The sequence below is a fragment of the Solenopsis invicta genome, chromosome 9, assembly GCF_016802725.1.
Source record: "Solenopsis invicta isolate M01_SB chromosome 9, UNIL_Sinv_3.0, whole genome shotgun sequence".
In the NCBI taxonomy this organism is placed as follows: Eukaryota; Metazoa; Arthropoda; class Insecta; order Hymenoptera; family Formicidae; genus Solenopsis; species Solenopsis invicta.
The window spans coordinates 11,236,212-11,252,653 of NC_052672.1; the positions used below are offsets into that span (position 1 = coordinate 11,236,212).

The window sequence follows — 16,442 nt, forward strand, 5'->3', positions numbered from 1 at the left end:
ATATATTATTATATATTTAATTTGAGCTTCTTTCACTTAGCAAGTAGAAAATCAAAAATATAAACGATAATTATTATTGATATCTATATAAGCTTGATCTCTTTCTGCAAAATAGAAAACAGATATTAAGTATATTTAAATATAAAAGCAGATTGATCAATCGTTTCTGTGAATTGATAATTATAATTTATATAAATTATATTTTTGCAAGATGTCGAAAAATAGAATAAAAGACACACAGCCACGTGTCAAAAAGTTATTATTCAAAGTTATTTCTTTTTTTTTTAATACAACTGGAATGAGTAATACGAATATAGAAAGAAAATTTTCTTTAACTTTAAATTATGACTAAATTATAACTTTTTGAATTATAGCAGCTGTAAAAAAGAAAACTTTGGTTTCCTGAAGTTTAGTACTCCAAGTATTATAGTTACAGTTGCTACCATCCTATACGAAGCACTTCTTTAAGTTTTTCAACAATAATTTTTGACGAGGCAAGTTGTTAGACCAACATTCAATTCCTAAGACAAAAGATTGCATATTTTTTTAAATAGCATTTTATTATCAGCACAAATAGTTTGTGAACATTTTTACGAAATCGTATATTTCATCTTACAATAGCAATTAGCGTATTTTATCACTCATTGCATGAGATTTATATCGAAAAAGTTTACATGGTTGTGATGAGTGTAAAAGAAATTAATGACATCAAATGTAATGTACTATGACAAACATACAAAACATCTTGTGAAATGAATTTGCTACGTACAATATCTCATTCAACAGGTTTTATAGTTATAAATCTTGAAAGAATAAATGCCACCAAAACAGTACCTGCTATAAAACAAATGACGAAAATATACCAAGTTTCTTCGTCAAACACATCGGTAAAGGCTGGAACTTGACTGTAGAGCGTGTCAATAAGTTTTAAATTGTAATCTTTCTTAGTATTACTACTACTTATGTCATTCGTCATTTTGCTATCGTCCTCGTACATTTTAAATTAGTAAGACTGGCGTTTCTCTTTTGTATAATTAATTTATCGCTTATATATTTGATTGCACGAAATTAAATTTTTAGATTAATACAAATCTAGAGCCTTTCAATGTTTAGGAAAAGAAAAAACTTGCAAGAATATAAACTATAATCATTATTGATATCTATGTAGACTTTATCTCTACAAAATTAAAAACGGATATTAAATATAATCCAAAATAGAAGATAGACCACACGTTTCCGGATTGATAATTATAATTATATAAATTGTATTTTTGCAAGATGTCGAAAAATAGAATAAAAATCACAGCTACGTATTAAAAAAGATATTTAGTTTTATTAGAGAAATACTCCTCTACGCTTGCTCCATAATTTAATTCTATGATGCGGTCGCGTTTTCTTTTTTCTCTTCTCTTCCAGGAGCTCTTTTTTAGCTTCAAGCTTGGCCGGATCGGGCGGTATCAAGCTAGTGATGTGCTTGTTGTAAAGCTCCAAAATGTTCAGACTCGTTAAAAGGGCAGTTTTTAAAACCACTTTTTCACCTGACTCTGAAAAATAAACAGATCGGGGATGACCTACTTGCTTGTATCTGCGCGTGATCACGATGGAGAAAACAGGTATAGAAGAAAAATTCTAGACGAATTATTCAGACGAATAAACGCGGTGTTAACTCCATCGATTCACTAGCGCGAAGTAAAGCTCTGATTAACGAACGCAATTTTCTAAAGATCTGTTAAACGTGTCGCAAGTACGCGCCCAATTTAATTAACACATCTTCGTAAAGTATTTTTATTTTTAAATCTTTCTTTTTAATTCTTTAAATATTTTTTTGTATATCTTTCCGGATTATACAATACGTTCACATGAATGAACAATAGCGATACGCACTGAAACGTGAACGGTGACGCGAACAGTTCCATACTTTTACTATTATACTCACGAAGACTAAGCGTGATGGTTGGCTCGGAACGGTCGCACACGATCTCCGTTTTCAGCGAGCATAGCCCATTCGTCGCACGAATTTTCGGAGCGCTCATATAAAACAGAAAGTCTCTGCAAACAAAAAAGCGTTAATGCATGTTATTCTCTCATCAATCTGTAACAAATGTCTTGCACGCTTGTACAGTCTTTTTAATATCGTAGAAATTAAATTTTTCATCGCTTAAATCTACGTTTTGTTCTTTTGCCTCTTCCTTCTTTTTTTTTTTACAGTTTTATTCCGCGACAGTTTCGCAATGAAACGTGATTTGTTAGTGCTACCTTCTCGTATTGTGTTTCTCAATGTTTTTTTACCATTTTCTTTCACAGGCAAAATGGCACAAATGGAGCAGCAATTACCGCTTCCAATGCCAGATTTAAGTACTCTTCGTATAACCACAGCCGTCTCCATGCTCGGCAAAGCGTATGGATGTGGCCAATGTAACGGTGAGTTACGTTTGTTTAAGTAATTAAGGAATGCGAGAAACTTAGTAATGAAGCGGAAGGAAATGCGATAGGAACGATAGATGCGGCCGGATATAGTCGCGCCATATCTGTCTTCTAATCACACACTAACTAACTAACCACAGATCGATCATCACCTTTCTTCAATCGTCACGCCGCAAAAATTGCTCAGGTCAATGAAAAAAAAAAAATCATCTAAATTTGATGTCTCAGATATTATCTTGACACGCATGTATTTGCAGTTCATACTTTCTATGTATCTATATGATTGTAAATCAAAGAGTGCGAGAAACTATAAATAAGTAGGCACGCGCAAGCTGATGAAATAATGCGAGAGCATTGTACTCGAACATTAACAGTCGAAGTGACTGCAAGGTCCACCTTAGACGATCTGCAATTCTAAATGTTAAAATTTGGAGTAGAATTTTATTAAATAATAAATTGTCTAATATTTACAATATGTTATAATGTAATGTTAAATTAAATTATTTAAAATAGTATTTAATATTAATAAAATTAAGGACGTATCACTTAAAGCATTATTAAAAATGTAGATTCGTAGATTTTTCTATTGCTATGTTGAGTATTTGTAAAATTTGAGCGCAGTTTTTTTACTGGTTTAAAAATTATTTAATTTTATGTTTATTCTTGATTCTTGATGTAAATTCATGTTTTGTAAAATTTACTTATAAATTTTATGAAGCATTAAAAATAAAATCAATTTTTTTACATATAGTAATAAAATTCTGACAAATATTCATACAAAAATTCATTTGGATCCGCTTACTCATTTTACAAGTTATTTACCTAAATTATAAGCAAGTCAAATTGTTTTGTTCGTAGTACTTTCAGGGCTAAAATTCGAGTATTTATGACCAAAATTTCACATTGTTGATTAAAGGCAAAAGATCTAAAAAACCTGCAATTTTTTCAATTTCAATAATTTTTATTAGCTGGTAAATGATCTAATTACTGACAGTGTCCAAAATATTGAAAATTCGATTTTATACATGAACGAAGACTTTTTTGTGAAGGGTATAAAGCTTTCCACACCCAGAATTTGGAGTGTATAAAAAAATATTTTAATTTTTAACAAATTTTAAAAAATTTTAAGTGATTTGACAAAAAACAGTATTAGTTACGATACAATATATACATACGCTGTAATACATATAACAAACAAGATAAAATATTTGTGTTGGTGAAACCACCCTCTCCCATGATAAGGATATCCACATCCAGAAACGTCAAGTTTTCATGAATCCTTTTATAAATGTTTTTAAAAATATATATATTATTACATTTAATTTTACATAAATCCTTAAGGAGTCTACTTATTGTTATATCATTGTTATTTCATTACAAAACTTCAATTTTATAATTTAACAAAACATTTAAGATTGGATTTCAAGTATTTAGAATAGTAATTGGACTATCTACCCTATTATAAAAAAAAGAAAACACCCTTAAATAATAGTTACTTATGCGTGAGTACAAAAAACATGAGTTTGAAAGAACACACGCATACATAAAATGTAAATAAAATACACACATAACATGATCAATCAAAATAAAGCATTTAAATTGCGATTGGATTTCTATCTAACGAGAATTGCAGATCGTCTGAAGATCAGACTTTATCCCATGATCCAATAAATGAAATGGGGGAGAGATAGACGTTCATCGTCGTCGCAGCAATATCGAGCGTAGCGAAGGACACCACCATTGTGTGGAAACGCCAAAGTCGCACGGTATCTTGGAATCGCGAGGGGTTAGGACGGCGAGGGAGGGCGGGAAGGGATTCTCCGTTTTCTCCTGTTCTTTACCTGCGTCTGCTTATAAACGCGGATTATCCCGGGACCACCGGAATCTTCGGGGTTCGCGAACCTTCGGAGCTGCTCTACCTCGACCAGTGACGCGCACAAGATCGCTTCTATAAATAACAACGGGTGGGCCGCGCATCGTCTGCTAACCTGGCGCTGAGGGGGTGCACGTTGCGCGTGCGTGCGTCCGTGACGTCATCGGCCATCAACCTGACTCGCGCGGTGGTTTGATCGTTACCAGGATATCGAGGGTAGATTTCAAACCAACCTCCGATTAACTTGTCAAACGACAGCGTATCGTATGTTTTATTATACCGCGAAGATTTGAATTTTTTTTTTTTTTTTTTTTTTTTGTCAAATTAATCGTCGATTAAGCTAATCGGAGTTTCGCTGGTGTCATCCTAACGTCCATTTTTATCAGTCTAGATTAATTTTAATCCTGGAGTGCTACTGTGAACTTTTATCCACGTACTAATTGAAGTTTCATTTTTATTGTTTTGATAGCTTGAAATAATAAGATTTTGTGTATATTAAAACAGTGTTACTTCAGTTATTCAAACACCTAAAAATATGAATAGTACTTCAGGGCAATCTCGGTGTAATTTTTTTCTTAGAATTAGAAAAATATATAAAGTTAGTTAAACCGAGATAAAAGTTAATTTATATTGATAAAAACGGACAGTAAGCCTGTCGAAGAAATCTCTGAGAACTTGAAACAATATTTGTCTCTTTTCATATCATTTGAGTAAAATGTTACCTCAAAATATTAATACATAATAATTCACAATAATTCTTCTTGTATACGTCTTCAAAATTTTTCGCATCCAATCGAATTTCGATACATTGTATGAAAAAAAGATTACGGAGTAATTATAGAGTTCGGCGACTTCGTTTGAAAATTCCCGCTCAACTTTTCTCGCGAAGAAATTACGCGATCGTGTTTTAGTAATTTAAAAAGTGGATATATCTCGCGCACGGAGCATTTTTCCTTCTTTTCGAATAATTCCCGCGAAATTGCGACAAAACGTGACGCGCGTCCGTCCGTCAGAGGACAACTTCAATGAACTAACCTCGTCGGCTTGGTCCTCTTGTCGAACGGATCGAAACGTACGTCGATCTTGTTGACGGGTTTCAGAGAAACGCGCTTCAGCTGCTTTGCGATCGCAGCCACCACCCCGCTATGGCGGGGGAGACCACCGGCGAAAGGAATCGACATCTCGACGATGTTGCACTACGTGAATATAACACCAGCGATTCTCGCGAACGCACAGAACAGTACAGAACGCATGTACCGCTCGCGGCGGCACTATCGGGAACTTGCCGCGTCAATGCTGCCACCCTCGGTGAACTCCGATTGTAGGTTGGCAGCGGTTCGACCTTGCGCAACGTGCCGCTATAATCATCGACGTATTGACGCGTTTATTCTCTTTATTCCTTGAAATAAATTATTGTTGGTAAATAAAAGCTGGTTTCATCAATTCTGATTAATTGGCCGAATAAATTTAAGAATAGTCGATTGCTAAACTTAAAATCGCACTGCTTTGTTTCCCTATTTTCTGCAAATTATAATTTATGTAAATTATAATACTTTAAATTAATAATTTATTTTATAAGTAAAATTAAAATTTTTTTTAACTAAAATTAAACATTTTTTAAATTAAAATAATTAAAAAATTAATTTAGGGGTTTTTAGTTTAAAATTTTTCAGTTGACAATTTATAAATTTATTCCACCAATTAAAATTAATCAGAGTTGGTAAGACCGGTTTTACAATTGCAAATCTCGACCTCACTCATGAATAAAGCGCGTCGACTGGATATTGTACGAGATTTATGGATCATATTAGGAACAATGATCGATAAAAGATTTTTTTGCATATAGTTCTGATTACGCGATAAGAAATTGATTATTCGGGATGTGAGCGTAACTTTTGTCGATATTATTGGACTACACATTCTGATGTATGATGCAACATGCAAATTATTTACTCTTTTTTAAATTATTTATATTTCCAGTAACTTCCATTCGAAGTAGTAGTATATCAGCCGCACAGGCTTGGTTTGCAATGTGTCAGTCTATAGTTTTATTTTATTGTCTACAGTCATTACACTGAGTAAAATTATTATTTGGTCATTATTAGAGTATTTATTGATTAAACTTCAGTTAATAATTTATCGTGCAACATTATTATTTCTGTTATTTTAACACATAGAATTATTAATTTTATTAATTGTTTAATAAATCAAATAAAATATTAAGAAAATTAAAAAATTATTAATTTTTATTTAACATAGATAAAGATAGAGAAATTATTTAATATAGATGAGATAATGAATTATGCAATTAGAAACTCTGCTGTAAACAATATTGAATTATCGATTAAATCGATCGAAGCTACATTAAATCGCTATAGATAACGAAATTCCAATTACCTTAATTAGGGATTAACTTATCCAACAAAGCTACGTTGTAGTAAGTAGAATTAATTCTTTATTATTTAACGCAAAAAAAATAAATTAAAGACGACGAATTATGCAATTAGAAATTTTGCTTTAAGTAATTCTGTTAATTGATTTAATTGGAGTTCAGTTGAAGTTCATGTTGTGCCTCTCACGACACGTGTTGGATTATAAGATTATGAATACAGCAATATATAATATCTTGTTAGTAGCGAAGATGAGGAATGATAAGGAGATCAATGACGCGTCGATTGCTTCTTCCGGATTGGTGCTCATTGCTATTTTTATCTGTTACTCTCGTTAATCGAACAGTCATATTACGGAAAAAAAGAATATTGTAGTCGTCGTTAACGTCGGCAGGTATCTGATTGTTTTTTATTTTTCCTCGAGGGATAATTTAACGCGAAAAATTTCGCAAAAACTTTCGCGTGTTTCACTAACGGAATTCTATGATTATTCAGAAATAATCATAAATTTTCGAGAGACTCGAGAGAATGAATTCGAACGACTCGCGGATACCGCGCGCAGCAACGTGCGAGCGAACGAGGCGCCATGGACGATCGGCTGCGGCCGTCCTAAGTCGTACTCCGATTGGTCGCGGCGCGACCAATGGACGTCGCACTAGCGGACGCCATTGCGGAGGGCCAGTCTCGCGTTTGGTGGTGTCGTTCGCAGTGTGTGTTGTGGGGAAGCGTGTGGTGTGGCCAGTGGGGTCTTGTGTTGAATTTTTTTACTTATTTATTAGTGGTTATCTGGTCTTTTACACTCGACGGCAGCGAGAATGTACCCCGCAGGACAACGTGAGTGTCACGGCTCCGTCGTACCCCCGCGAGAGTCCGCGGAAATTCCCATAAACACCATATCCCCGCGAATGTTCCACGACGAGCTCGCTCGCGGGTTCGCTCGTTCACTCGCGATGCACGCACGCACGCTCGTCTGCCTGCCTGCCCGCGGCCCCCGGACGCTCGCTTCGCGACTTCCTCGTGATCGTCCCCCCTGACGTTGCGGAAATGTCGCGGGGAAACACATCGTGACGCCCGTGCGTGAAGACACGCCGAATGACCTCGGTTGAACCTCGTTCAACAGGCACGCGTGTCGTCACTCACCCGCGACGGCCTTCCACGCGCGTTAGCTAATCCTGATCTAGCGTCTCTTTCTAGATTATGATCTTATCTGCTGTGCAAACAAAGGACGGCGTTTAGGCGTTAGAGTAAAGTAGGTAGTAGGCAAGACCTACTGACCTTTCTCGCTCCATTAGGAAATTGTTGATTCCTCGTTCTCCTTATTTGGATTTCTGCATCCAAAATCCATGTTATTGATGAAAAGTTTACCCACGTTTAAACGAGTCCAGCTGCATGTGTCATGTGTTTTCAACATGAGTCACATTATCAGAAAACTTCTGAGTTAAGAGCATGATTGGCAAGAGCCTTTTATCCATCGGAGCATTAGAAAAATGTGTAGTACACTTGTAAAATAATGAACTGGTTTTGAGATCTCAGCTTGTCACATTTTAAAAACAATATACTTCTAATGGCATATGTCGACTTATGTTGAGACATTTAAAAATCAGTTTTTTTTTTTTTTCTTTAATATGAACTATCTCTACAAGCAAATTGCTAGAATACTTTTATTTGTTAAATAAATGAAATGTAAAACTGATCAATATAGGTCAATCAATTGAAATTGATGATTTCTAGTGTTAGACCAGAAAATGCTGTTTAAAAAAATCTTGAAAATCATTCCTCCCAGTAACCAATCAGAACATCTGACAAAGCATCATACAATAAATAAAATATTAGTTCACTATTGCATTTGTTACATTCGTACATATTTTTCTAGTATGTTGATTGGCTACAGAATAGAAAATTTTGAGAGGCTCAAAAACTTTTCTATTCTGCTATACGACGAATGTGATAGTACCCTAATGGCACTATTTCATTTGCACAAAAAATTTTTTAAACATGTTTACTATAGGATAGAGAATGTTTAGTAAAAAAAACTTATTCTTCTTTACTAGCCAATCAACATTGAACAACTTGTTATGTGACAAATGAAAGTGCTCTTATTTCGTCTTTAATTTTGATCTTATCAAAACAATAAAATTGTTAACTATCTATAATTATTATCTTGAAATATTTAAGAATTGTTATATATTATAAAAATCATTGTTAAAAAATTTGTTAATAATGAATTAAAAATCAACACATTAAACTTGTCATACAAATTGTTAGCTATCAACATATTATTAACTTAAAGTGTTTAAAAATTATTATATATCATAAGATTTATTGGAAAAAAATTTATCTATTAATAATGAATTAGAAATTGACACATTGATCAACTTCTCATGAAAGTGCTCTTATTTTGCTCTTAATTTTAATGTTATTTAAAATAATAAAATTATTGTCAGTATATTATTAAGCACTTATTTTCCTCTTAACTTTAACGTTATTTAAAATAATAAAATTGTTGTCAGTATATTAGAAATTAAAGAATTGTGTTATATATTATAAGAATCATTATTATGATTCTGTTTGAGAATTCGTCAGTTAATAATGAATTAGAAAGAGTGCTTTTATAAAAATGTTTATTATGAAAGAATTTATTTGCTAATAATAAGGTAGAAAAAGAATATTTTTATAAAAATATTTGTTATTAAAATTCTTTGAATAAAATGCTATTTGCAAAATCTATAAACAGTATTTTTATAGACTTTTGACAAGTGAAAGATGTTTCTCATATAGACATAACGCAAGTTTATAAACAAAATCGATAAATGCCTTTTTTTTTATCAAAAGATACTAAAAGCTGTATATTTTAGCAAATTTTATCTGAGGAAATTAGATTGAGTTATGTAAATATTGGACATTGCAACAATGCTTAAAATATCATTAATGTAAAAATATAATGCATATGACATGGATACAATAATAGAAAAGTTGAAATAGATTCAATATTGACAATATAATTTAATAATATTAGTATTATCATATAACTGCGTTTATTCTGCTGTGATATTGAAATTATGGCAAATTATGTTACTATGTATGACGTCCTCACGAATGTTGGAACATCGCTTTTTTTTTAAGATAGAGGAAAATGATGTTGTTGAAAGCATATCTTGTTAATTATCTTGTTAAATGTGTCCAAAGATGTTTTTCTGCATTTTGTTATAATCACTGACATAAAAAAAGAAACGAAAGATACTGTAATCTGCTAACTTTGACTTAAACTTTCTTTTGAAATGTTAATACGCCCAGCTCAATTGAATAATTGCTTAATACAATACATATTGCATAAAATTTGAAAATTTGTTGTATATATTTTGATTATCAACTTTCAATAAATTAAGAGTACATAAATAGAAAAGTAAAAAAATCGAAAACCCAAATCAAATTTTAATGTTTCTAATTTTATGTAGACAAAATATATAAAACCGATACTAATCTCTGGAAAAATTATTACTTCTACAGCCCCCCCACCTGGACCCTCAACTAGTGGCGGTTCTGTTGGGACAGCGGGAGTAGCGGCAAGTAGTGTCGCAGCTCCCAGCAATATGGGGCTTGTTCCCGCACAACAGGCACACACTCCTCCTCAACCTACAGAACTGCCAAGTAAATACATTCAATTCTAATTCTAATAATTTAAAAAATTGATAAAAAATTACTTTTGTGTAAGTAATTAATATTCTTTTGCAGTGTTTACGTGCCCTCGAAGACCAAACATAGGACGAGAAGGTAGACCGATCGGTTTGAGAGCCAATCATTTTCAAATTAGTATGCCACGTGGCTATGTACATCACTACGACATTAGCATACAGCCTGATAAATGTCCTCGGAAAGTTAATAGGGAAATTGTAGAAACGATGGTTCATGCATATACTAAAATATTTCAATCTCGTAAGCCTGTGTTTGATGGCAGAAATAACTTGTACACAAGGGACCCCTTGCCTATCGGGCATGATAAAGTAGAATTAGAGGTGAGTTGCTATTTTCGAGAAATCTCTAGGATGTTGTATGATTCATTTAATTACATTTATTATCATCTCACAGGTCACACTGCCTGGTGAGGGAAAAGACAGAGTTTTCCGAGTGGTTATAAAATGGTTGGCACAGGTCTCACTATTCGCTTTAGAAGAGGCTTTAGAAGGGCGAACTAGACAAATTCCATATGATGCTGTTCTCGCTTTAGACGTTGTAATGAGGCATTTACCATCTATGACATACACTCCAGTAGGTAGATCGTTCTTTAGTACGCCAGAGGGATATTACCATCCGTTAGGTGGAGGCAGGGAAGTATGGTTTGGATTCCATCAATCCGTGAGACCGTCGCAATGGAAAATGATGTTGAATATCGATGGTAAGCGAAGGGAAGACTATCTATTCGTATTACGTTTTATTAGTTCTCCACTACAGTAGTGAAATTTAGTTACGTACATAGCGTACGTGGCATCTGTGGGATTCCATGAATTACTTTCAAAAATTTATGTTAAGTAATTGCATTTTCTTTGAGAAAATAATATTGTACTGCAAAGATAGGATATTTAAATTTATAACCCTTTACCGCATCATGTGCCATATATGGCACAAACCAAAAAAAAAAATTTTTTTTGAATATTTTAGCTCAATTTTTGTTGTAATTGCATTTTTATCTAACAATTTTTTTGGACAAAAAAAATTTATGCGGTAAAGGAATAATAAAGTAATTTTAGTATAAAAAAATTTACAAATATTAGAAAAAGTAATAATGGAAAAATCGATTATGTGAATTTTTTCAACAAAGGGGTGGCAGTTTTACAACAAAAATATACATAACAACGCTCAAATTATTCTCAGAGTTATATTTCTTATTAGAGGAAGGTTCAATACAATTGATAACAGGAGTTATTTATTAAAAAATTTATTATATAGCATTTCTGCAACTGTTTTGAAAACATAAATTACTAACTCAATTTCGCTTGTTTTAAAGCTAAAATCACATCATAAAATGCAATAAACAATAACGTTATGGAACATAAAAATTTATAATTTTAGGCATAACTTTTTTAATGTTCAATACGTAAACAGTTATTATAAATATTTTTTGAACATTTCTTTCTATAGCTTCATCATTTGAAAAACTACAGTCAAAGAAATCTCACCTCTTTTAAATTGAAGCCAAGAAATTCACTTCCACTTGAAGAACTAACTTTTCTTGCCATTTTATTAAAAAATTTTATGTACAATAACTTACAATAATGTTTTCTTATTTACATTTTGTTTATGGCACGAAAAAAGTTATTTATGTGCATGCTTTTCCCGTGTAACAGCATGGATCTGTCAGACGTCACCTCGGCTAACTCGTTGTGAAATTTTTTATAACTCATGGCGACACGTTAGTTGCGAAGTGGTGTCTGTGGAACCCCGACAGCAAAATATTTTTTTATATCTTTTTTGTAATCATTTAATCTTTTGGTATTAGAATTATATGTCTATTTGATGAGTTTACATGAATGTTTGACTTAAATAATTTCTTTCAAAATTATAAGCTTCACAAAATCGAGTGGGATCTCACAGACGCTACCATGGTAATAGAGGGTTAAAGATTACATTATTCAACTGCTTTTATTTATATTCCAGTCTCTGCCACTGCTTTTTACAAAGCGCAGCCAGTTATAGAATTTATGTGTGAAGTGTTGGATATTCGAGATATCAATGAACAGAGGAAACCGCTCACGGATTCTCAAAGAGTGAAATTTACCAAAGAAATCAAGGGTCTCAAGATTGAAATAACTCACTGCGGAGCTATGAAACGAAAGTATAGAGTGTGCAATGTTACACGCAAACCAGCTCAAATGCAATCGTAAGCGTTATATGAAAATTTATATCACAATATGTATGACATAGGGAAATACGTCATTGTTATTAATTCGATTACAGATTTCCATTGCAACTGGAAAATGGACAGACAGTTGAGTGTACAGTTGCCAAATACTTCTTAGATAAGTACAAAATGAAACTACGCCACCCACATCTTCCCTGCTTGCAAGTCGGCCAAGAACATAAACATACATATTTGCCACTTGAGGTATGCGTGAAAAAAATTATGAATTTAGCTTATATCTGTATTTCGTTAAAGAATAAAACTTAATAGAATCGTAGGTCAAAGATGAAAAGAGTATACTTAATTAGAAATGTTTAAAACAATATATAGAAATATTTTTATTGAACTTAATCATCTTCAACCTAATATGTTAAATATAATTAATAAGAATAACAAAATGAATGTAAACGATAGAAATATAACAATAGAAAACGGTTAGACACATATTGCAGTTTGATCTATCTTTATGATTCTATTATTTAGATAAACAAGCGTATTAATTTGGTTTTTTAAAACGTAATTATTTAATATTAGGTTTGCAATATTGTTGCCGGACAACGCTGCATTAAAAAGCTAACCGATATGCAGACCTCGACTATGATCAAAGCTACAGCGCGTTCCGCACCAGATCGCGAACGGGAAATAAACAATCTAGTTAGAAGGGCCGACTTTAACAATGATTCTTATGTACAAGAATTCGGATTGACTATATCGAATAGTATGATGGAAGTCAGGGGTCGTGTACTACCTCCGCCCAAACTGCAGTATGGAGGGCGCGTAAGTTCCCTCAGCGGACAGGTGAGAAACTTCCAACTAAGTCAGTCAGGTCTAGCCGAATCACACATTTGCAGAAGTTAATAATTTTAATAATTTTTAGCAGGCATAACTTTGTAGCGCCGAATGATTATTAAGTTATTTTTTTATAGCTGTTAAACTTTCTATATAATTTGTAAAGTAAAACTGTTAATTATGAAAGAATTATATAAGATTTTTAAGCTAGTTATTTTTGATTTTGATTTAATCTTTATTTTATTTCATTTCATAATAGCGTATAATAGTGTATTTACGATACTTGTAATTTGTATATCACTTAATTTATATATTGCGATGATAATATTGTCAATGTATTGCGTTTAGTTGATAAGATATTTGATATATCTCTCTACACATGTGGCCAAAAGTTGTCAAATGAATGCATAGGTTCTGGACCTGGTTGATTTGATATCTGGGCTGTTAGTGTAACGAATATTCAAATTGTCATCGTGATAAATTTTAAATGATAAATGTAACGAGTATCGTTTTTTGTTGTACAGTAGTCGTAGCTTACGGTTTACAAATGTAACTGATGTTACATTTGCAGTCCGATATCACTTGCAAAAGTCTGATGCTATTAATATTGGTTCCATACAGCATAATTTTTTTATTTTATGTATATTGCTCTATTAATAAAAAGGTGACACATCTCAAAATCAACAATTTTCCAGTAGAGCATTTTTAAAATTTTAATTGGAAAAATAAATTTTAATTAAGATAATGAATATAGATTTACTTTTTTCTTTTTATGTTATTTAAAAAGAAATTATAATGTATTTTTTAAAACAGTGTCATGAATTTTCAAAATTTAAACCTAGTAATGTAAATTTCATCTCTTAAAAAAAGAAGTATGACACTTATATAAATAAACATTTGTTTACTTATATTTTTCTACAAAAATATATTACTATATTAGTCTTAAAGATTGACTTTGTTTTATTATTTAAAAAATGCTAATTTTTGACTCGTGTCATTTTTTCAATGGAACATATATATACATATATATATATATATATATATTCCCCTTTTATAGACTTTCTATTAAATTTATAATTGTTTATTTCTGTTATATAATATTAAACAAATCAAATAAAATAAATGAAAGTAGTCTGCGTATGGAAATATTGATGCATCTTCTATGATAATTTGATATTATTTTAACATATTGTTTAAATAATACAACTCAATAATGTATATCTCTTTCTAAAGACGAAGCAACAGGCGATGCCTAATCAAGGAGTGTGGGATATGCGTGGCAAGCAGTTCTTCACTGGTGTGGAGATTAGAGTGTGGGCGATCGCTTGTTTTGCGCCCCAGAGAACAGTACGTGAGGATGCGTTACGTTCATTCACGACGCAATTACAGAAAATTAGTAATGATGCCGGTATGCCCATCATTGGACAACCGTGCTTTTGTAAATATGCTACTGGACCAGATCAAGTCGAACCCATGTTTCGATACTTGAAATCGACTTTCTCACAGTTGCAGCTAGTTTGTGTTGTACTACCAGGCAAAACTCCCGTATATGGTAACTATACTGCATAAATATACATATAGATAAGATAGATTACAGACTAAATCATCAGTAGATTGCTCTAAAATATTTTATTTGTACCTTTCACATTTGAGATAAATAATTTGCTGTTTTTTCTTTTTTAGCTGAAGTGAAAAGAGTAGGAGACACATTATTGGGCATGGCGACTCAATGTGTACAAGCGAAAAACGTCAATAAGACATCGCCGCAAACATTATCCAATCTTTGTCTTAAAATAAATGTCAAATTAGGAGGCATCAATAGCATTCTAGTACCTAGCATAAGACCCAAAGTGTTTAACGAGCCGGTTATATTTCTTGGAGCTGACGTGACACACCCACCGGCGGGTGACAACAAGAAACCCAGCATAGCTGCTGTAGTGGGCAGTATGGATGCCCATCCATCTCGATATGCAGCAACTGTTAGGGTTCAACAACATAGACAAGAGATTATTCAGGAACTCAGTTCGATGGTTAGGTGAGATATCTAAATCAGTCTATGGAATTACACAACATTTTTAAATCTTTTAATTGTGCTCTAAATCTGTTAAGTAAAACAGATTAATTGTAATATCTGAATAAATGCGACATTAAAATTTTTTTAAACAATGAATTTGCTATAAATTTAATAATTATAGAAAATAACAAAACAATATAAAAAAAGGATAACAAATTATTTAAAAAAACTGAAATACATGCGACAATTTTCAGTATTGTTATAAATTTTTGTAACATTACTGAAAATTGTCATATGTATTTTAGTTTTTTTATAATTTGTTATCCTTTTCTTTATATTGTTTTGCCTTAAATATTAACTAACATCTTTTTTTCTTTAAGGGAATTGCTTATAATGTTTTACAAGAGTACAGGCGGTTATAAGCCTCATAGAATAATTCTATATCGCGACGGCGTCTCCGAAGGCCAGTTTCTCACAGTTCTGCAGCACGAATTGACTGCCATTCGTGAGGCATGTCTCAAGCTCGAGATCGATTACAGACCCGGCATAACGTTCATCGTGGTACAAAAAAGACATCACACGCGTCTGTTCTGTGCGGACAAGAAGGAACAAAGCGGGAAAAGCGGAAATATTCCGGCGGGCACGACTGTTGATGTATGCATAACTCATCCGACGGAATTCGACTTTTATCTCTGCAGTCACCAGGGTATCCAGGTAAATTTAATACAATTTTCTACACACGTGTGAGGGAACGTATCCGAAGTCGTGTTCTAAACACGTCTATTGTTTCAGGGTACATCAAGACCGTCGCATTATCATGTTCTCTGGGATGATAATCACTTTGAAAGTGACGAGTTACAGTGTCTCACATACCAATTGTGTCACACTTACGTCAGATGCACGAGATCCGTTAGTATACCAGCGCCTGCGTATTACGCTCATCTCGTAGCGTTCCGAGCTAGATATCATCTAGTCGAGAAAGAGCACGATAGGTGAGTTAAGCGATCATCGTTTTCTCTGTCGTTTCATCGTGCGATGTTCAAATATATGCGAGGG

General features: G+C 32.8%; 3 protein-coding genes across 10 annotated transcripts in view; 1 reads left to right on the plus strand and 2 right to left on the minus strand.

Moving 5' to 3' along the window:
* The window catches only part of LOC105208282 (protein argonaute-2), a 36,819-nt gene that overhangs the window by 8,523 nt on the left and 11,854 nt on the right, over positions 1 to 16,442 (plus strand). For 6 of the 8 annotated variants that reach the window (XM_026134676.2, XM_026134674.2, XM_026134678.2 and 3 more), the window contains 11 exons: positions 2,305 to 2,421; positions 10,195 to 10,335; positions 10,420 to 10,700; positions 10,774 to 11,080; positions 12,340 to 12,562; positions 12,640 to 12,787; positions 13,118 to 13,381; positions 14,606 to 14,924; positions 15,056 to 15,407; positions 15,767 to 16,100; positions 16,179 to 16,378. In XM_026134676.2, coding sequence (XP_025990461.1) covers positions 2,305 to 2,421; positions 10,195 to 10,335; positions 10,420 to 10,700; positions 10,774 to 11,080; positions 12,340 to 12,562; positions 12,640 to 12,787; positions 13,118 to 13,381; positions 14,606 to 14,924; positions 15,056 to 15,407; positions 15,767 to 16,100; positions 16,179 to 16,378 — 2,686 coding nt within the window. Of the gene's footprint in view, positions 1 to 1,481; positions 1,614 to 2,304; positions 2,422 to 6,634; positions 7,522 to 10,194; positions 10,336 to 10,419; positions 10,701 to 10,773; positions 11,081 to 12,339; positions 12,563 to 12,639; positions 12,788 to 13,117; positions 13,382 to 14,605; positions 14,925 to 15,055; positions 15,408 to 15,766; positions 16,101 to 16,178; positions 16,379 to 16,442 lie in introns of those variants that run through there. The other 2 variants (XM_026134677.2, XM_011178095.3) reach the window with 2 other exon arrangements.
* On the minus strand, positions 542 to 1,081 carry LOC113003772. Its single transcript, XM_026134680.2, has one exon. It carries the CDS (start codon positions 995 to 997, stop codon positions 776 to 778), a length of 222 nt encoding a protein of 73 aa, XP_025990465.2. The 5' UTR covers positions 998 to 1,081; the 3' UTR covers positions 542 to 775.
* Positions 551 to 5,583, minus strand: LOC105208283 (39S ribosomal protein L53, mitochondrial). Its single transcript, XM_011178097.3, has 3 exons — positions 5,333 to 5,583; positions 1,937 to 2,049; positions 551 to 1,544 (listed from the first exon to the last, which is right to left on the minus strand). Exons 1-3 carry the CDS (start codon positions 5,476 to 5,478, stop codon positions 1,336 to 1,338), a joined length of 468 nt encoding a protein of 155 aa, XP_011176399.1. The 5' UTR covers positions 5,479 to 5,583; the 3' UTR covers positions 551 to 1,335.